Source organism: Carya illinoinensis, chromosome 1 (genome assembly GCF_018687715.1).
Source record: "Carya illinoinensis cultivar Pawnee chromosome 1, C.illinoinensisPawnee_v1, whole genome shotgun sequence".
Taxonomy (NCBI): Eukaryota; Viridiplantae; Streptophyta; class Magnoliopsida; order Fagales; family Juglandaceae; genus Carya; species Carya illinoinensis.
Window position 1 is genome coordinate 20,112,465 of NC_056752.1, and position 23,163 is coordinate 20,135,627.

Below are 23,163 nucleotides of genomic sequence, written 5' to 3' on the forward strand. Positions count from 1 at the left end.
TACGAAGAAAATGATCATAACTTATATAGGTAATAGATTATTATAGATGCTTCAGGCAACTTCCCACAAATCAGAAATTTGAACATCTACTTGGTCAAAAATTCGCATTAAACCATCCCAAGGCCTGCAAGTATTTACAAAGTCAGGTGACAAAGTCTCTAAAATGTGAGACACATTGAGTCTTGTTTCCCAGAAGAAAGAAACCGGATGCAGTGAAACGCCTATTTCTGCAAATTGCATACTCGGCCCTTGTGTACTAGTTTCCAAAGAGCCGCTTTGGCTTCCTCTAATGTTTCAACAGCATGTCCTTCTTCAAATGATATCCTTTGTATGTTGAACTGTAAGTAAATAAGACAAACGAACATGTCTATAGTTGAAGCACCAGGAAAAAGGTAAATCTACAAAAGGTTGCTCCCTTGAGTTGATTCTAGAAAAGAATCCTTTAGAGAAGTACCTGTGCGCCTTGACGAACTCTTATATCGATTCCCTTGCTGTCTATTGATATGAGAGCAGCATCATCTACCTCAGTTTCGGTGGACAAAAGCTCTTTCAGGGGCTTTGAGAAGATTGCGTTCAGTTCCTAAAAAGAGTAAACTAAAACCAATTATACCTTTTGAATTGCATTTATTGATAAAGCACTCTGAGCAAAATCTACAAGCGGGAGAAAAATCCTGGTTGAAGATCACATATAAGCTGATGATTACTACAAGTGGGAATAAATATAACCAGGGGTAATAAAATCTAGTAAACAAAGTATGATCATGATCTATCTCAGGTCTATTAAAAGTACATACAGCATTTCACCGCTGAAGAAGAATGATTCAAAATTGATGTGCACAGCAATTAAAAGGCTAATAATGACCAGCTAACAATAAAGCAGGAAATAGAATGAAAAAAAAAAAGTCATTCTAAATTTCTACATCAATAAGTCAAAACTAAAGAGCCTTCAAAAAATTCCAAAGCCTCTTCTTTCGTTCTTGTTTACAGTTATTGCTTTTGTGTGGTTTGCAAGAACTCAGTTTACCTTTAAGTTTTGCTCGCCTCCATCAACAGCAATCTTATCAGGTTGAAGGGTCTCATATTCGTTGACATCAACCCAAGCAACAGTGCCAAAGCCTCCAATAAAATAGATGTCACTGAAAGCAAAAAATGAACATATACAAGTTCCTCATGCTAATTGTTTTTGCTAAAAATTCAACTCGATTTTTTCATAGAGAATTATCACAAGTGCCATCTAGGGAAGAACAAAATTAGAGTACAGGTCGCCATTATCCTGGGTGTAGCACACTTCACCCACATTCAAAAGATTGGACGGTCAATGAATTGTAAATCAATAAAAATCTTCCAGGAGAGAGAAAGATGTTTCATGGGGAGGAATAGGGTTGTAAATCAGTCCGGTCTGGTGATGTTCAGTCCATCATTTTCCTTGGACTGGACCAGGTCCGAACATCCATAAGGACTGGTAGCTATCGGTTTGGTCGGTCCGTTCGGTCTGGCTTAATTATTTTATTATTTTTTTCATCTTTTTTTTTTTCAAATAAATTAATAAAAAATTATTTAAATTATTAAATTAAAATTAAGTGAATTATTAATGTAGATTATGTAACTAACTTATTAAAAAATGTTTCACTATAATTATATTTATGATTTTAATAGTCACTACTTGCTAACTTAGACTTTACTCTTTAGTATGCATAACTTGGACTATAATTATATTTCCTGCTTACCACGCTTATGGGATGGAAATCTTTCGCCTCCACCGACCTTGTCCTTTTAGGAAAAAGAGCAATGAATAATGCGTTAAGGCTTTTCTCAAATTTCATGGTTGAGTGAAATTCGAGAAAAACCTTCATGATGTCCTCCCTAACAGTATGCCAGAAGCCTGAAAGAATGCTATTGAGAATCCATCTAGGCCTAGTGCCTTATCTCTATCCATCCCTCTTAGCACGCCAAGTACCTCATCCTCATCAAATGCTTGCTCCAACCAAGTCATACTTGCCGGTTCTATTGAATCAAAAACCAGCACGTCTACCTTAGGCCTCCAAGTGTGTTGTTCTGTGAGTAGTTTAGCATAGAAGTGAACAATGTGATCCTTAATTTCTGCATTGTCCGTGAGAACCATGCCTTCCAAACGGAGAACCTCAATGGCATTATTTCTTCGGTGGGAGTTGGCGACTCGGTGGAAAAACTGTGCTGTTGTTCCCTTCCTTTAACCAAAAAGCTCGGGAATTTTGTTGCCTAGAAATCTCCTCCATGAGGGTAATTTTTCCAGCTCAACCTTGATGACGCTTTTCCTTGCCTTGTCTTCATCCGAGAGAGCCCCCTTCAGACTTCTTTTCATCAAAATTCTGCAACTCTTGAAAAAGAATTTTCTGCTGGTCATTAATGTCCGCAAAGACTTCCTTGTTCCATTTTTTCAGATAATTTTTCAAGGCTTTAAGTTTCCCAGCCAACACAAAACTAGGAGTGCCCAAAAAGTGATAGGAGGACCACCATGAGCTAACTTTATTCATGAACCCGTCTACTTTCATCCACATGTTTTCGGATTAAAAGTATCTTCGCCCCTCATGGATGCCCCCACAATCCAATAAGAGGGGACATGATCAGAGCATAGTCTGGGAAGGCGTTTTTGGCATAAGTTAGGAAAGTGGGCCTCCCAAGAAGGAGAGACAATAAATCTGTCCAGCTTGGACCAGGCCCTCTCATTGGATGGCCAGATATAGTCTCCTCCTGCCAAAGGTAGATCAACCAAATTCAGCTCGAAAATTAGGGATGAAAAATATGCCATGGCTGGCCCAATACTAGAGTCCCCTGACCTTTCACTTGGGGACCTTGTGATGTCAAAATCCCCTCCAATACACCACGAGCAGTCCCACCAACTACACAAGGCTGCGATCTCATCCCATAAAAGTCTTCTATTGCTGTCGACATTAGGCCCATATACTCCCACAAAACCCCACTTGAAACCATCATCCACATTCGCGACAGAACAAGCCACCAAATATTCGCCAACATACTCCTCTATCAAATTAACTACCCTCTTATCCCACATCATCATGATACCTCCTGAGGCTCCCTTGGAAGCTAGAGAGACCCAACCTGTGTAAAAGCAACCCCATTAACTTTTGATTATATTCCTGCCAACAATCTTCAACTTAGTCTCTTGCAAGCAAATTACGTCAACCTTCCATTCCCTAATTAGGTTCTTCACCCGTAGGCGCTTGTTCAGGTCATTCAGCCCCCGAACGTTCCCCATAACAGAATCTTAGCTTCACGGGGCACCCTATCATTATGCCTCCCCCTACTGGCACTTCCTTCCCTTGACTCTTCCAGGCCCTAGCAATTTTACCATGGGCTTCTTCCAAGTTTGCTGGGAAGTGATCAAGGATGATCTCATGAGGGTGTTTCAAGAGTTTCATGCTAATGAAAGGTTTGAAAAAAGTCTCAACGCTACTTTTTTAGCCCTCATTCCCAAAAAGATGGGATTCGTGGATGTTAGAGATTACTGCCCTATTAGCCTTGTGAATGGGGTGTATAAGATCCTTTCTAAAGTTTTGGTGAACAGATTGAGTAAGGTGATGGAGAAGTTAATTTCGAAACCTCAACACGCATTCATCATAAATAGAAAAATTCTTGATTCAGTATTAATTGCAAATGAATGTTTGGACGGACTACTCAAATCTCAATAACCTGGGTTACTTTGCAAACTAGAAATGGAGAAAGTTTATGATCATGCCAACTGGAACTTTGCTTTATCAACTTGCAAGAAGTGGTTTTGGGGACAAATGGTGTGCTTGGGCCGAATTATACTTCTATTGTTCACTTTTCTATCTTGGTGATTGGCTCTCCAGTGGGTTTCTTTGACACCTCCTATGGTTTGAGAAAAGGGGATCCACTCTCTCCACTACTCTTCATTATCGTCATGGAAACTCTCAACAAGATGATCCCAGGCCTTGTGGAAGGTGGTTTTTTCTATGGCTTTTTGGTGGAGAATGGTGATTATGGCTCTATTGATATTCTCATTTGCTTTCTGCCAATGATAATCTCATCTTCTGTGAAGCAAATCTTGGCCTCATTCAATCTTTGAGAGCACTTCTTTGTTTTGAAGCTGTCTCTGGTTTGAGAGTGAACCTTTCAAAGTCTGAATTGGTGCTGGTGGCAGTTGTCCCTAATGCGGTGAATCTAGCTCGCCTCTTGGGATGCAAGATATCTTCTCCACCCATGAAATATGCCAACCATTGGGTGCTGCCTTCTATCAAAGGGGATTTGGAATGCTTTGATTGAAAAGGTGGAGCATAGATTAGCTACTTGGAAGATGTTATACTTGTCTAAAGTGGGTACGCTTACTCTAATCAAAAGTACCATTTCTAACCTATCCACCTATTTCCTATTCTTGTTCCTACTCCCTACAAAGGTTGCCAACCGTATTGAGAAGTTACAATGAAATTTCTTGAGGAGTGGGATGGGGGAAGAGTTCAAATTTTATCTAGTACGTTGGTCAATTGTTTGCACAGCTATATCTGAAGGGGATCCATAACTTGATGAAGTTCAAGCAAGGTCTTTTGGGTACATGGTTGTGGTGGTACCAACAAGAAAGGGGGGCTCTGTGGTAGATTCGAAGTTCAGGAAGCTTGCGGAGGATGGTGCTCGAATGAGTGCGTGCACCATATGGGGTAGGTTTGTGCAAACACATTAAAAAAGGATGGGAGCTTTTTCTTAGACATGCATGTATTAAGGTGAGTGATAGCAAAGCCTCAAAGACAAATTCCCTACCATTTTCAAGCTTATATGGGCAAAAGACACCTCAGTAGCAAATCTCTTGGTCTTTTCTACTGGCTCCCCCGAATGGAATGTAGATTTCAATGGAGTGGCACAAGATTGGGAGTTGGAGGTTATCATCAAGTTTTTTGCTTTATTGTCTTCCGTAAGAGTGACTGAGGCACCATAGGCAAGATTAGCGAGAGCCCCTCCAAATAAGGTAGATTCACAGTCATATCGTTCTACCAATTTCTAACTAGTCACAATATGGCCACTTTTCCTTGGAGGAATATATGGAAGACAAAAACTCCTCTGAAAGCAGCTTTTTTTGTTTGGACAACCTCCATTATTGGATTTTTACCAAAGACAATTTGAGGAAACATCAGGTAATGATGTTGGATTAGTGTTGCATGTGTAAGAAGAAGGGAAATTAGTAGATCACCTGCTTCTACATTGTGAGGAGGCCAAGATCATGTGGGATGATTTCTTTGCGGGAATTGGAATATCATGGGCCTCGTAGGCTTGTGGATTTTCTAGCAAGCTAGAGAGGCCTTCAAATCCCTTAGTGACAACAATCTGGAAGATGGGCCCTATATGTATGTGTTGGTGCATTTGGTGGGAGAGAAATGATAGAAGATTCCAAGATCATGAGAGGAAAATGGATGAGCTTAAAGTTCTCTTTTCTAAAACCTCATTCTTATGGGTGGGTGTCATTGAGTATAATAGGCTAAACGTCCAAGATTTTCTATTTTCAGTTGTAAACTCTAGTAGGTACTTTTCATGTATACATTCACTGTACTTGGGCTACACATTCAGTTGTAAAGTTCTCTTCTTGTTTACCTGTAAAAAAAGTGCAAATTATAGCATGTGCATATCCAAACTAAGATTTAAAGCATTTGGAGAAAAAGAAACAAACAGATTTTTTAGGATATGCAAAAAAAGGCTGGGAATCTAAGGATGGTAAGGAGATACCCACAAAAAATGCCGGGAATCTAAAGATGGTAAGGAGTTACCTCTGAGTATCCCACCAAAAGTTGTAAATTTTTTTTTAATTGTTAAAAAAAGAATTTATTGATCAAGTAAATATGCAAAGCCCAAGTACACAAGAAGTATACATCAATAACACCTAGTTATAAGTTAGGAACTAGAAAGAGATACAAGAAAATCATGAGAACTAGTCCGATTGAGGACAATTGTAGCAGCCCACAAAAACAAAGTATGAAAGAAGAAACATCTAAGATCATCCAAAGAGCATTCTCGATCTTCAAAACTCCGACCATTCCTTTCCAGCCAAATACACCAAAAGTTGCAACTAATTGGACATCTCTCTTCTTAAGACCAAGGACAGCTAAATACAAAGATTATGACTACTTGGGTTCCCTTGAGGTAAACTAGCTCTCCTAGATAAGAAAACTTAGACGGTGATCTCTCAACCATCAAGAAGCTTCTAATATACCATATTTTCTCTGAAAGCTTTTCCCTTTAGAAGGTCAGAAACCCTCTTGAATACCGTACTTTGAGTTGAAAAAAATTTCATCGTCACTCCATCTTGCTTATCTTCTAAGAGAAATGTCCTCTCCACTGTTCGAAAACCATCTTTTTAGGTAAGTTCCATTCCAAGTAAGATTCAGAAAAAGATGGCACTGAGCTAGTTTTCAATATGCAACCTATTCATTTGCAGATCTTCATTTCTAATAGCCTACAGCATAATGGATTTTAACCCCCACAAGGGGCCTGTAGGGTTCCTCATTGTCCATTACAGGTTCCTCATTCCAACTTGGATGTTTGTACTTTAAATTAGACTTCTAATAATAATAATAATAATAAAAGGAAAAAAAAAAAAAAACTCTAGTTTCCAGACTTACAGAACAGACACTGTGCAAGGGAGGTCAGAGAACAAGAATTTGTCTGGTTAACGAAATTACTAAAGACAGACCTTATGTTCTGCATCCTGAAGTAGTAGAAGTTACCCCACTGTTGAGAGGGCCCTTGTTGATGCTTTGCTATGTATTGCTTATGAGCCCATTCCTAGCAACAAAACCAAAGTCAATAGAGTGATAGTAATTTTGCCTGGGGTAGGTTCGACCTACCTGTTTCCCACTTTCATTCTAGATAATAAATAAAAAATAAAAGAAAGACTAAAAGAAAGTTAGAACAATCATAGCTCCTGGAAGAACTATAAGAGGTATCATTGAGCAACATGACGTGCAAATCTACTTTTTACAGATCTAATTTTAAAACCCAAATCATTCATTAGCGGATACATGGGATAGAACCATCTATGCAATGGTTAACATGAAAAAAGAATATCAGCCAGATATAGCAACAAAAAAAATTAAGGGCGTGTTTGGATGCTTAAAGTATCTCAAAATTTTGTCAATAGTAGTGAAATGATTTGAGTGAAGATGTTTTATTGGGCTTTGGGAAAGGAGAAAAAAATTTGAATAAAAATATATTTTAAAATAAGTATTGTAGTGAAGTTTGTGAAAGTGAATAGATAATGTTAAAAATTGTTTGAATGAAATTTTTTAATATTATTTTTGTTTTGAAGTTGTAAAAGTTTATTGATTTTTGTGTTTAAGTAATGATTAGGCAATGATTAAATTAAAATGTTGAAAATGTGAAATTGAAAAATGTTTTCTGTTTGAGTGATGTTTGGGAATGAAGTTATGAGAAATTTTGAGAATTTTGAAAATTCTCGTGTTTGCCAAACATGCCCTAAATCTATAACATTCTTTAAATTTATAGAAAAATAAAAATATATAGTACCCTTTATAACTATCAAATCAAGTGAATAGATGTCCAAGATATAAACTAAAAAATATCTAAAACCATGTTGCAGGCCAGCTTATAATGAGAACCCATTGTTGGTACAAGATTCATGATGGGCCCCATGCTTTGTCTTCCGCGGCATCCTAAAGGGCAAGGAAGAAAAGCAAGAACTTCCAACTACTTTCAGGCCTACCCCAATACTCCCTTTGCAATATATCAATTAGAAGAATCACCTGTTGATGCTCTGGAAGTGGGTAGACATCACCAAATATAGTTACCCTAGCATTTGACAAGCCACTCCATCCAGGTATCTATGAAACCAACTGTCAATAAAGTCCATACATGGAGAACAACAACTAGTGCCAACACAATTAGTGAGAGAAAAGATCATATAGCTACCTGCACAACAAGTGTGCATCTGGGATCTGCTAACAAGTTTCGTGTGTGGATGGCCAATGGCGAAAACGAAAATAATGGATCTGTAGATAAAATGTACAACAAAAAAACAATGAACACAATTACACTTATTAATGACCATCATTACACATACAAACGATAGTCGATGGTCCAAGATGAGGACCACAAGAAATTAAATGGTTCAACATATCAAATTATAGGACATATACTACACAACAAAGGCCATCATTGAATACATCGTTAGGTAGTCACAATATACTTTCCTGTGAACCAGTAGCATGAAGAAAAGTTGAACCATATAATGGCACAATAAATTTAATAGATGGAAAAAAGACTAATCTTTCAACATAATTATAAAAACTCAATGACTTACGGCCCATTGAATCAGGTGCAAAATCTACCAAAGACCCAAATGGATACCCTTCTCGTCTGTGGTGCATCCGAGACATCACCGTGCACAAATGAGCAAATCTGGCCTTAAATTACAAAGCAAGACACACATTCAGAAATTGGAAACAACAAAACATGAGGAAGCCACTAATATGATGTGATAAAAAGTTGGCCCCAAAAAAGGTTAAGTATGAAAAAAATTACCAGAAATAATAATACCTAGGAGCAAACAAACAGCATTTACCTGCTCCATTAGATTACGAACTGCTAAGGCTGGTCGAGGTAAACCATGAGCTGAGGTGGCACTCTGCACTCCACCAGAAATTGGTGTCCTAAAAAGCCCAGCTCGGTTTCCTCCTCCTGCTACGCTTACACCTGGAGTCGTAATAGACATGTCCATTTTTAGGGCCTCAGCCGCATCATTCTCAATACTTTGACTGCAATCTAAATTATCCTACACAACACAGCAAAGGCCATTACAACTGAAGCCATGTAAATAAGATGTTACACATATCAAGCAGGCATGTAGCAGAACTGTAAGCCAATCATGGTAACAGACATCCTTCAAATTCCTTTAATACTTCACCTACATAAAAATAAAATAAATATATAAAAGAAAACAATAAAAATATCCTTTAAACTTGCTGGGAAAATATGGAAGTATGTTAAATTGCATAAAAGGATTGAGAAAATATGAATCAAATTTTATAGGCTTTATAAGTTTGGACCACGGGCCCAATTTTGTTACAGCTCGAAGGAAGATTATTTTATTGGGCCATTAGCCCGTACATATTATTTGAGGATCTAGTATTGCAGAGATAGGACTGGATATGAAACTATGGATCTAGATTCAAAATGGAGTAGGTTCGGCCCATTAGGCCAAACTGCCCAAGTCTTTTCTAGCCAAAGCCCATTTGATTTTTTGTTGTTAAATTCGTGATAATTGGAAACCAGTCCCTAACCCGAGATAACTCTTGCAAAGGAGATTGAAAAAAGAAACAGCCTCATCCTATCAAGTCCAACCCTTTTCCAGCAATTTGAGTAGGTAATTATCGACGCATTTGTTATCAATAGAAGCAAAGATGTAAGTAGCATTATCATACCCTTACATGTATGGTAAACAATGTTATTTTTAAGTATTACATATGTATGACCCTTTATTGAAAGCTCCTTTTTACGTACCCAGTTATGATACGATGACAGTGAGTTTCAATGTCATGTCTTTTGTAAGTAATTTTAATCTTATTCATCGAATGAAATAGGCGAAGCCCATGTACACAGGAAATATACAAAAGAAACACCTAATTACATTCTAGAAATATGAAATGAAAACAAAAACTCATGAACAGTCCATTAAGTACAATAGCTGAAAACCATTGAAGCAAGGAAAACACAAAAAGTTTCCAGATTTCCTCTACAGTACGCTCCTTCTTGTTAAAACACCGCTCATTCCTTTCCATCCAAATACACCACATGGTGCACAAAGGAATCATCTTCCACATAGCTGCCACTTGAGAACAACTATGAGGCCTATTCCAACATGCAAGTAAGTCCACCACTTTACCCAAACCAGCCCCGCTCTACTAAACACACCATCCCATATCGCCTTAGCCACCTCACAATGTAAATGATCCACTGATTCATTTCTTACACATGAAGCACCACTCCATAACTAGCATGCCATGCATTCTCCAATTATCAATTGTCAGAATATTCCCAAGTGATGCTGTCCAAATAAAAAAGACAACCTTGGACGGCACATGAACTCTCCAAATACTCTTCCACAGAAAAGTAAAGTGATGCTGGACAGTCAACACCTTATAGTATGATCGAACAGTAAACTTTTTACTGACCGTGTGCTTCCATAACATTCAATCCCTCTCATTTCCTCCAATAACCAAAGAATACAACAAACAGAAAAAATCAGCAACCTCATCAAGTTCCCCAATCCTGAACGGCTCTAAGAAAAGTAACATCCCATTGCACAACTCCATTAGAATGAATCAACAAATCTGAAACGGAAGCCTGCTGATTTATGATAATTATGGAGTGGTGCTGTAACGCCCCAATGGAAGGCCCAAATCACATGGCCTATACTCCAAAAGGACTAGTCAATGATACAACCAGAACCTTATAAAGAGCAAGAACTTCTCATTCCCAAGCAATGTAGGATCCCATACACTACTTACCCTTATCCTTATCCTTTACTTACCCTTATCCTTCTCCTTATCCTTTAGGGTATCACCACCATGTGGTTTGGGCCTTCCATTACAGCGTTACAAATTGTATTAGAGCCTATCCAAACTAGAAATGTGAAACTTAAGCCTTGTCAACTACGACGGACAGGCTCGACAATCTCCTCCCCTTAAATTCCCGACGTCCTTGTCAGGCCTATTCGTCGTAGGTGACACAACTCAAGTTTCACATTTTTAGTTGGGATAGGCTCTAATAGAAGGCCCAAACCATATGGTTGTGATGCCCCATACGATCAGGATAAAAATAGGTGGTGTACGAGATCCCACATTGCTTGGGAAGGTAAAGTTCTTGCTTTTTATAATGTTTTAATGGGATTTCAATTGTATCATTGACTAGTCCTTTTGGAGTGTAGGCCATACAGTTTGGGTCTTCTAATGAGGCATTACAAGTGCTTAGCAAGGAAAACACAAATCAACAAATCTCATGTTATTTGTTTTACATGCATCATAATATGTTCTCATTTATCATTAAGATAAGCTCTGTCATTATATGCTCTTCATGCTTCATGGTAAGAAAAATAAACAACAAATTATGAAAAAGCTTTAAGAATGGCCATGGTGTATGGGGGGTTTATATTGTTTATGGGATGTGCCATGGTGTATAGGGGTTGATTTCAACATCACCCGTTTCCCCAGTGAGCGTTCGGGGAGTCACCACAATGCTTTAGCTATGGAGGAGTTCTCCAAGCTCATTTTTGAGTTGGACCTTATGGATCTCCCTTTAGTTGGAGGTGAGTTCACTTGGTCCAACAGCAGGGGTTGGTCGAGGTTGGACAGGTTTCTTGTCTCTCCTTCATGGGAGTCTCATTTCCCAGAGTTATGCCAAAAGCGGCTTCCTCATGTATGCTCAGATCATTTCCCTATTTTGTTAGATCGTGGCAGTATTCATGGAGGGCGCCGACACTTCAAGTTTGAAAATATGTGGCTAGCGACTGATGGTTTCATTGAGAAGGTTCGTTCTTAGTGGTCATCTTATCAATTAATGGGTACTCCTAGTTTCATTCTCGCAGGCAAGCTTAAGGCTTTGAAACAAGATTTATAGAAGTTGAACTTGGAAGTCTTTGGTAGCATTGACAACCAGAAGAACACCTTAATAGAAGAATTGCAGGTACTAGAGGGGCGGGAGTTGTTGGGAGATATTTCAGAGGAGTTGATGAGAAAGAGATTGGTTGTGACCGAACTGGAGAAGGTTTTATTAATGGAGGAGACCTCGTGGTGACAAAAATCCAGGGGCCCTTTGGTTAAAAGAAGGCAATAAGTGTATGAAATTTTGCCATAAAGTGGCTAATTCTCATAGGCACAACAATGCTATTGAGGCACTCCATTCAGGTACTCAAGTACTTTCCGCCCCCCTTGAATTGGAGAACCATATTGTTTAGTATTATGAGAACCTTCTTACGGAACCAACCTATTGGAGGCCGAAGCTCAACGGTTTGGTTTTTGAGTCCATTGATCCGGTGCGAGATGGTTGGAAAGACCCTTTGAAGAAGATGAGATTTACAAGGTCATTAGTGGTATGGCTAAAGATAAAGCACCGGGTCCCGATGGTTTCTCGATGGAATTTTTCCAAGTGTGTTGGGAGATTGTGAAAAGTGACGTTATGCAGGTATTTCTTGAGTTTCATTCCTTCAAAAAGTTTGAGAAATGTCTCAATTCGACATTCATTGCTCTCATACCGAAGAAGCAAGGGGCTATGGAAGTGGAGGATTTCTGCCCTATAAGCCTAGTGAGCGGGGTATACAAGATCATCTCCAAGGTTCTTACTAAGCGGTTAAGCTCGGTGATGGAGCAAATTATTTTTTTTTTTTTTTTTGATAGGTAATATGGATTTTATTCATAGTAAATAGGCATTGCCCAAGTACACGGGTAGTATACAAGAGAATAAACCTAAGTACAATCTAAAGCAGAAACAGAACTAAAGAAAAACATTACAGAAGTTGATATCCCTTAAAAGATTATTCGCCCAAAAGTTTAAAGTGTTGAAGAAAAAGTCCCTAAGTTCCATCCTTGTGCGTTCTCGATCTTCAAAACACCTCCCATTTCTCTCAAGCCATAGACACCAGAATAAGCACAGCGGGATCATTCTCCACTCCTCTACACTTCGCCTACTTCCAGCTGCTCCTTGCCAGCAAACCAAAAAATCCACCACTTGAAAGGGCATGACCCAAACGATGCCTAGTTTGACGAATAACTCATTCCACAAAGCCGTAGCCATTTCACAATGAAGAAACAAGTGGTTGACAGATTCACCATCATTTTTACACATGGTGCACCAGTCCAACACATAAAAGCCCCTTTTCCTCAAATTGTCGGTAGTTAAAACTTTCTCAAGCGACACCAACCAGCCAAAAAACGCAACTTTACTGGGCACTTTAGCTTTCCAAATACATTTCCAGGGAAAAGTTATATTGCCAAGGCTAGTTAAGATCTTGTAATAGGATTTCACAGAAAAACTGCTTTTAGAATCATGAGTCCACTGCAGCATATCATCCCTGGTCTGATCAATTTTAGAAGCATAAAGGATAGCATAGAAATCGGCAGCTTCACTCACTTCCCAGTCCTGTAAGGCTCTAGAAAAATCCACATTCCAGTTTAGCATGTTATTAGTGAACAAGTAAGAATCCGCCACAGCAGCCCCTTTACATGTAGCAATCCTGAATAGGCGAGGGAATGCTAATTTAAGAGCTAGATTACCACACCATACATCATGCCAAAAAGAGATGTTGGATCCCGTCCCCACTTTGAGTTTAGTGTTTCTGACAAAGTCCCCCCATCCCATACGAATAGACTTCCATAGACCCACCCCAAAAACCCCTTTTATTTCATTAGTACACCAATTCCCCCAAATCCTTCCATATTTAGCATCAACAATCTGTTTCCACAAAGCAGTATCCTCATTGTTATACCTCCAAAGCCACTTCCCAAGAAGAGCTTTATTAAAAATTTTCAGATTCCGCACACCCAAACCTCCACAAGACACTGGAGTAGTAACCGTCTTCCAATTCACCAAGTGAAGTTTTCTTTCCCCCCCTTTTCCATCCCATAAGAAATTTCTAAAGATCCTCTCAATAAGATTTACCACTCTCATTGGAATAGGAAAAAGAGAGAGGAAATAAGTAGGTAAATTAGACAAGGTGCTTTTAATTAATGTAACTCTGCCCCCTTTGGATAAATAGATCTTTTTCCAGCCAGCTAATCTCCTTTCAATCTTTTCTATCACCCCATCCCAAATGGAGACAGAATTATGGGGAGCCCCCAAAGGTAAACCAAGGTATTTCATAGGTAGAGAAGAAACTTTGCAGCCCATAATATTAGCCAAATCATATATATTGCTGACTGAACCCACTGGAACGATTTCAGATTTATTTAGGTTTACTCTAAGTCCAGAAACAGCTTCAAAACATAGCAATAAAGCTCTCAAGGCCCGAAGATGATCCTGGTTAGCTTCACAGAAAAGTAAAGTGTCATCTGCGAAGAGAAGATGAGAAACAGTAATGCAGCCCCTAGCAGCATCACCCACCTTAAAACCCGCCATATGACCTCCATCAATTGCCGACTCAATCATACGACTCAAAGCGTCAATGACTAAGACAAAGAGAAAAGGAGACAAGGGATCTCCTTGCCTTAAGCCGCGAGAACTACTGAAAAAACCAGCCGGACAGCCATTCACCAAAATAGAAAACTTGGTCGTCGAAATACAATGAGTTATCCAAGAACACCATTTCTCCCCAAAACCAAATTTTTTAAGCAAATAAAGAAGAAAATCCCAATTTACATGGTCAAAAGCTTTTTCCATGTCTAATTTGACTAAGATTCCAGATTGACCTGTCCTTATTCTGTTTTCCAAACACTCATGAGCAATAAGAACCGAATCAAGAATTTGTCTTCCCTTCACGAACGCATTTTGAGGCTTTGTGATAATTTTATCCATAACCATGCTGAGGCGATTGGCTAACACCTTAGAGAGGATCTTATAAACCCCGTTGACCAAGCTGATTGGTCGAAAATCCCTTATTTCAACAGCACCTGCCTTCTTAGGGATAAGGGCTAAAAAAGTAGTATTAAAGCTCTTTTCGAATTTGCTGAAGGAGTAAAATTCTTCAAAGACTTTCATAACATCATCCTTCAAAATATCCCAACAAGCTTGGAAAAAAGCCATGGAGAAACCATCAGGACCCGGAGCTTTATCCTTTGACATGCCCCTAACCACATCTAGCACTTCGTCTTCCTCAAAGGGCCTCTCCAGCCAAGTAGCAGTTTGATTATCTATGGAATCAAAAACCAGCCCCTCTAACTTGGGCCTCCAAGAGTAATCTTCCCGAAAAAGTTTCTCATAAAAATTCGCAATATGCTCTTTTATCTCTTCCTTATCACAAATCACATTATCGTCAACCTGGAGGACTTCTATGGCATTATTTCTGCGATGTGAATTAGCCATTCTATGAAAGAATTTCGTGCATTTGTCTCCTTCCTTGAGCCATAAAATCCTGGATTTTTGCCTCCAAGAGATTTCTTCCATAAGCATTAATTTGTTAATATCCGCCGACACCCTTATCTTCAATTCCTTTTCATCACTAGAAATTGTACCCCTCAACTCCTTTTCCTCCAAATTAGACAACTGTTCCAGCAGGCATAATCTGTTGTTCTTGACATTGCCAAAAGACTCAGCATTCCATTTCTTCAAATCTCTTTTGAGTTCCTTTAATTTTCCTGCCAAGATAAAGCTGGGTGTACCTATAAAGTGATAGGAGGCCCGCCATCTTCTAACTCTATCAACGAAACCTTCCTCCTTCAACCACATATTTTCAAATTTAAAGGGTCTTGGGCCACTAGCAATGCCCCCACAGTCCAACAAAATAGGATAATGATCAGAAACAACGCGCTGTAACCTTTTCTGACTTAACTCCGGAAAAGTGGCTTCCCATGATGCTGAAACAAGAAATCTATCGATACGGGACCAAGCCCTTCCGTTTGACCAAGTGAAATCTCCACCCACCATGGGCAAATCAATCAATTGCATGTCAGAAATAAATTCAGAAAAGTCAAACATGGCTTTAGAAATAATCGAGTCCCCATCTCTCTCACAAGGAAAGCGGGTAATGTTGAAGTCCCCTCCAATGCACCATGGAAGATCCCACCAACTACAAATGCCCGCAATTTCATCCCACAAAGAACTCCTACAAGAATCTAAATTAGGCCCATAGATACCAGCAAAAGCCCATTCAACATCATCAACCACGTTCTTAAAATGGCAAGCCACCAAGAATTCTCCCACATAGTGATTAACCACTTCCACTACCCTTCGATCCCACATAACAATGATACCTCCGGAGGCTCCGTTAGAGACTAACTCAACCCAGCCCACATAGTTACAATTCCATAAATTATGAATCACCGAATGGCTAACCGCTTTCAGTTTAGTTTCTTGAAAACAATAAATATCAGCCTTCCACTGCCTTAACATATTTTTCACCCGAAGACGCTTTCTAAAGTCGTTCAACCCCCGAACATTCCAAGAAATAATTTTAGGTTTCATAAAGAATATTAACAGCCCTCTCCTTACCTTTATCTCTAAAGGTACTCCCACCCTTGGAATTGTAATTAACCGTGCATTCCAACCTCTTGAGCTCCCTTTCCTTCTTAATTGCAGACCTTGCCAGGGCAGGATGCCCAGCTTCAATAGCCGTGAGAAGAGCTCTGAATTGCTCTTCATAACCCTCGCAAGAAATACCAAGAAAACTACTAAGGTCTTCTGCCTTTCTTACAACCCAATCAGAAGGATTACTAGACCAATCAATACCAGGACCAAAAGAGCATAAAGGAGCTATTTCAAGGTCTTCATCGGAGTCTGATAATTCACCAACTTCACCTAAAGTAGAAACATCCCCACCTAATACCAATTGCAGTTCGGAATTAGAAAGTATGGAGCAAGGAATCCGTGTATATACAGACCCTATTTCTCCCTCGGTAACGGCATCAGTAGCTTCAACAGCATCCCCATCTGTTGAAACAAAAGTGGACTTCACAATCCCCACCTCCAGAGTAGATCTCGACTCCCCTGAGAAAATGCCAGCCTCTTCCTCTTCATTCGAATCTGCCTGTACCTCTAGCTGTTCCTCAGAGACAGCCTCCCAACTCGCTAGCGCCAAACAGGGATGGTCACCCGAACCTATCGGCAAGTTCTGTGAAGACAGAAGTGTAGCCGAGGCGTTATTTTCCACTTCGGGACCCTGCTGCTCGAATCGAGATTCAGGAACCCTACTAACTGTAGGGGTTTGGGATGCCGGAAAGTCTCCCGAGGGTTCGCCTGGAACCGCCGGCGACGTCTGTGTCAGAGAAGAGGCCGGAGCAGCCATCGGGTCACCTGGTGCCGGACTGAGGTTTGGAGAGGCCGAAATATCGGCCTGTCTGAGAGTCGGCTTGACAGGAGTAGCCCGTACCAGAGGTACGGGGCTTGTAGATGGGCTCGCAGCCCGTGGATTTGGGGCCCGTTGGCCTGAGCTGGGTGTATGGTCGAGTGGGTTGGGCTCCCGTGGGCTTGAAGGCTGTTGGGGTAAGGGTTGGGGTCCCGTGGGTTTAGCATATAAGTTGGAAGTAAATGGACCCGGGTCCGGGCCCAGCCCACCCTCTGGCCCTTCCAAAACAACCGGATTTCTGCTCCCATTTAGAGATCCGCATCTTCCCACTTTGGGAAATGATTTTTCAGAGACATGCAGAGAGTTTGACGCCGAAAGAGTAGGTGCCGAAGTCTCCTTACCCAGTCCCATCACCATGTTCAGTCCCAAATCAACCTTTTGCACCAGTAAAGAAACTTCCTTCAGCACGCCAGAAAGCTGTGCTTTGACAGCCCAAAGTACACCCTCCACTTCCCCTACTGTTTTGCCCCTGATGGAGCAAATTATTTATAAGTCTCAAAATGCTTTTGTTCGGCGGAGACAAATACTTGATTCAGTTCTTATTGCCAATGAGTGCTTGGATCATAGGCTAAAGGAGGGAGTACCAGGTATCCCTTGTAAGCTTGATATGGAAAAAGCATACGACCATGTGAACTGGGATTTTCTCTTTTATTCGTTGGGTGGTACGGCTTTGGTGATCAGTGGATATCTTGGATCCGTCATTGTGTTACTACCACTCAGTTCTCAGTGCTAGTTAATGGCGCCCCTACTGGCTTTTTCAGCAGTTCTCATGGATTGCGGCAAGGGGATCCTTTGTAATGTAAACCAAGGAGCTAGACATGCTGATCATACACGTGGAAATAGAGCTGAATTTGCACAAGACCCTTTGTCACTTCCTAGTGGCCCAATTACAAGACTTAGAGCCAAACGTTTCAAGAAAGCATTAAATGGGCTGATCCAAGATAATTGGGCTGATTCCAAAAAGACCAAGATGGGCTCAAATAATAATCAAGGCTTAGTCCATGTCAGTCTCTTGAAACGTTTGGCTCTAAGTCTTGTAATTGGGCCACTAGGAAGTGAAAAAGGGTCTTGTGCAAATTCAGCTCTATTTCCACGTGTATGATCAGCATGTCCAGCTCCTTGGTTTACATCACTTTGTCTCATTTCCTCTTCGTTATTGTTATGGAGGCACTTGGTCGGATATTGAAGGCATCTGTCGATGGACGTTTCCTAGCCGGTTTCTCGGTGGGTAATGATACTAATGGTTCTATCATAATCTCACATCTATTATTTGTAGATGATATACTTCTCTTTTGTGATGCGGATGTTAGTCATATTCAAGCTCTACGTGCACTCTTGTTAAGTTTTGAAGCTGTTTCAGGGCTTAAGGTGAACCTTGACAAGTCAGAGATGGTGGCGGTAGGAGCATTGCAGAGAATCAATAGGCTGACAAATCTCTTGGGATGTAAAGTGTCTTCTCTGCCTATGAAATATTTGGGCCTCTCGTTGGGGGCAACTTTCAAAGCAAGAGTTATTTGGGATGGAGTTATAGAAAAAGTGAAGAAAAGGTTGGCTGGCTGGAAACGGTTGTATATTTCGAAAGGGGGCCGCATTACTCTTATCAAGAGCACTTTATCTATCCTCCCGACCTACTTTCCTTCTCTTTTTCCACTACCTACAGGGGTGGCGACTAGAATTGACAAATTATTCCGGGCCTTCTTGTGGGGTGGTATGGGAGAGGAAACAAAATTCCATCTTGTAAAGTGGAATAAAGTTTGCCCTCCAATCTTGACCGGAGGATTGGGAGTGCGCAATTTGAGGACTTTCAACAAAGCACTATTGGGTAAATGGCTGTGGAGATACCAATTGGAGTGGGATTCGTTGTGGAAGGAAGTTATAGACTATAGACATGGTAGCGGCTAGGGGGGTTGGTGCTCTAATGTAGTGAGAGAAGGGGGGGGGGGGGTATGGTGTGGGCTTGTGAAAATTTATTAGGAGGGGCTGGTTGTGTTTTGTAAATCATATCCGTTTTGTAGTTGGAGAGGGAACTAGAATCAGGTTTTGGCATGATGTTTGGTGCAGTGAGAATGCTCTTGTAAGTGCTTTTTCAGCTCTTTACAGTATTGCTACTACTAACAAGGAGGCTTCTGTGGCCGATTTTCATGCACTTTCTCATGGTCATCACCAACGGAATGTCCTTTTTAATAGGGCTAATCGTGATTGGGAATTGCAAACAGTTTCAGATTTTTTCAGGCTGTTATACTCCTTTGGGAGGCTAACGGCATAGGATACAATGGAGGTCCAGTGGCAGCAAGAAGTTCACCGTGAAGGCATACTACAAATTATTGGCATCTCAAGGTATTGAAACTTTCCTGTGGAAGAGTATTTGGAGGTCCTATGTGCCTTCCAAAGTGGCCTTCTTTGTATGGACTATGGTGCTTGGGAACATTTTGACCACTGATAACCTGAGGAGTTGGGGCCTCATAGTGATGGATTGGTGCTATTTATGCAAAAATCATGGAGAGCCAATGGATCACTTATTATTGCACTGTGAGGTGACAATTATGTTGTGGAATGAGATTTTTAGAAGAACTGATGTTGCTTGTGTAATGCCTCTGAGGGTGGTTGATTTACTCACTTGTTGGAAGGATATTCACGGCTGTTCTCAGGTGACGGCAGCATGGAAGATGATACCGTTGTGTATTATGTGGTGGATATAGTCGGAAAGGAATCCGCGGTGTCTTGATGATAGGGAATGTATTCTGGTGGAACTTCAGAATTTTTTCTTACAAACTTTAATGCTCTGGTTTTCAGCCATTGCGTTTAATGGGACTAATGTTCATGACTTCTTTTCTTTAACTTAGCACTATTAGAATGCACTTAGGCATTTCTTCTGTATACTTCCTATGTACATAGCCTTTGCCTATCTTCATTCACTTCAATAAAATTTACTTCTTTCTTAAAAAAAAGCCAAAAGAGATGCATGGTACCAATGCAATTATGGGTGGATGTGCAAGCCACAGACCTAAGTGCGATCACCATAGTATGTTATATAAGTTAACTGGTTTCCCTTGTGGTAGCAGCCAAGAGAACCAGTGCACAACCCTGCACGTGGGGGTTAATGTGTGCTGGCTATTAAAGAAAGGGAAAAATAAGTTTAATAAGTTATGCATAGTACATGACGTTACATGTTTATCTTAGTACAAGTATTAAGTATGCAAGCTTTCAAGAAAACCCTATATTTATTATGTTTAGTATAAGATATACTACTTATCGAGTATTCAACTCATTTTGGTTGTTTGTTTATTTTTTTATATTTTTAAAATATCCACGTAAAGAAGATAGTGTTGACAAGCTGACGACCCGGCATAGATCATGTGTCAAGGGATTTTTATACTAAGTTCAAGTGTTTTTTCTTTTCATGAAAAGATCAATTTTAAATTTTCTTGCTATGAGACAATATTGTTGTTACTTTTTTGGGGATTTATTTTCGATCAATTAGGTATTTTTATTATGTTGAGTCTAGTTACTGGGCACAGTTATGAAAGCACGTAACACTCCTAACCTATGAGAAGGGTATTACAGAAAAAGTGCTTCTTCTCTTAGCCATTGAAAAGAAAAATAGATAAAATTTACAAAATATAATCTTGTAAAGTGTTTCTTCTCTAGTCATTAAAAGGAAAAACAGATTAAAATTACAAAATCTTTACAACTATGTCAATATTGTTGTTACTTTTTTGGGGATTCATGCTACAATAATATAATAGAGCTCTTGCTCAGCTATGGAGAGGCTTGCTGAACAATTCAACGAAACTAACTCATAAGTAACAACCACACAGAAATATAGTGTAGAACAAAATCATCAAGAAATCATAAATTAATACTTAGCAGTGATACATTATGCAGACACCAGGGGATCTCCGTAGCAATATGGGTAAAGCAAGATAGGGATGTGTGCAACCATTAAGAAAACCTAAGTATAATCTAAATATTTTTAAGTACTGTTTTGTGAAAAATATTTCTACTTTGTATTCATTCATCTAATTTTAAAATGTCATTTGAACTTCCAATAGAGGCCAAGATAGACTGCATATTTCATTTTTGTGTTTTTTTATTTTTATTTTTTATTTATTTAATGTCAACAAGTATGGCAAGTCGCAGTACACATTTGACTCTGCTGTTAAATTAAATAAAGTACCTACAAAATGCTAAACACATAGTAACTATAAAGCACAACATATCAGTTGATACCTGGTAGGAAGTGGAAGGAAAAAAACTACCACCAGCAATACATACTAGTGCTTTGCAACATCACAAGCATGCTAAGTACCCGATCAAAATCAAATCATGATTTTTCTTTTACATACACTTTTTTAAACTCGCTTGTATATTTATATTTTCACGCATATCATCTCATTACTTTATTAAAGCCATAAAAAATGAGGGTACAAAAATACATGAAATTTCCCACAGTAGGCTACTTTTCCTTTAACTTTTGAAATTCCACTTCCATTAGACACTAAAAAAGAGGGGCAGAAAAATCTTAGATTTTATGCTCATTCCTAATGATTATTAAAAGTGGGCTGGTGCTCTATTGAGGTTCATGGAGTAGATGGAGTGGGGTTGTGGAAGATATTAGAAGAGGATGGGGGAGATTCTCTTGACACATTAGATTGGTGGTGGGTAATGGCTCCAGGATCAGCTTCTGGCACGATCTATGGGCTAGAGATAAGGCTCTCAATGTACGTTTCCTGCAATCTATATTATTACATGTGAGCAGGGTGCTCGGTGGCTGAGCTTATGGGAATCTCAGGTGGCCCAATTCAGTCAAATGGCAACTTCCATAGGGTGGTTCAGGAATGGGAACATTTGGAGGAATAAGGCACCTCTTAAGGCAACCTTCTTTGTATGAACATTTTTCCTAGGAAAGATTTTGACCATGGATAACCTAAGGAAGCGTCGGATAACTATTATTGATTGGTGTTGCATGTGGAGAAACATAGGACCATTTGCTACTCCATTGTGAGGTTGCTAGAGCTATATTGGTTGATTTTTTTCAGTAGAGTTAGAAAATGGGTTATGCGAAGGAAGGTGCTTGATCTTCTTGACAATTGGAGAGGTTTCTATGGCATCCCAAAAATTATGGCGATTTGGAAAATGGTTTCCGTATCTGAGGCAATTTTGGAGAGAAAAGAACGGCCAGAACTTTGATGATAAGGAATGCTCCTGGGAAGAACTTAGACGTCTTTTTTTCAACAATTTGCTACTATTGGCGTCTTTAGTGACCTCATTTTCTATTATTTCATTGTATCTGTTTCTAGCTCTTAAATTGGTGTTTTCTCTTGTATACGTTCTGTACTTGGGCTTCACCTATTTCTTTGTTAGTATTAAATAAACTTCTTTTTACTTGTCATGGAAAAAAAACACGAGGGGTTTCCGGTTTGTGATTATTTCCCTTTTGCCTCAATTTCCATACTCCACCAAGCCCTTAATCCACGAGCCAGTAAAAATTTTCTTGACATCTCAGAATTTCATATAAATTCAATGGCTACCTAATTATCTTGGAAGTGAAAATTGTCCTCGCCCGTACAATAACACATCCAAACACTCCCATAAACGAATAGCACTCAAACATATAACCGTCCATATTTTCCTCAACTTCCTCATCAACAAAACAGAAAAGTAACTAGTCTGAAAGTCTGAGTTGTCGAACTTCAAAAACAAATAGATCATATATGGAGCGGTGTTGATATAAATACCCGAGACAAAGACGCACTGCCTTCAGAAAGAAAGCCAAACCCACTATTCAACGGCTTACTTTCTTCATCTTCACCACCAGGAACCTCACTTGCGTGAGCAAGAACACGAAGAGCATGAAAGTGAGGTGTTTCGCAGATTTTGAGAGACCCGGGTCGCTTATTAGACGCTCGGATCGAAGAAGACGGACTATTGTGAAGCGCACAAGTCTCTGGGAACTTGGTGACGAATGCAGAACTTGCGACGGCATCCATGAGAGAGACGGTAAAGTTTCGGGCAAAAAGTGGCGTAAACTTCTAAGGGTTCGAGAAGCAGAAATTGGACGTCGGGTACAAAACAGAGTTGGTGGGGTTGAGCGCTGGCCTTCAGAAACACGCACGCGCGCACAACATACGTAACTCTCGACTTTTTTTTTTTTT

General features: G+C 39.8%; 1 protein-coding gene across 1 annotated transcript; it reads right to left on the minus strand.

Annotated features, from left to right (window-relative positions):
- Positions 1-23,117, minus strand: LOC122312978. The gene is made up of 9 exons (XM_043127673.1): positions 22,747-23,117; positions 8,582-8,791; positions 8,321-8,423; positions 7,930-8,009; positions 7,764-7,841; positions 6,695-6,786; positions 1,025-1,136; positions 455-580; positions 1-338 (listed from the first exon to the last, which is right to left on the minus strand). The coding sequence occupies exons 1-9, from the start codon at positions 22,996-22,998 to the stop codon at positions 222-224; spliced, it is 1,170 nt and encodes a 389-aa protein (XP_042983607.1). The 5' UTR covers positions 22,999-23,117; the 3' UTR covers positions 1-221.
- Between the last annotated feature and the right edge of the window lie 46 nt (positions 23,118-23,163).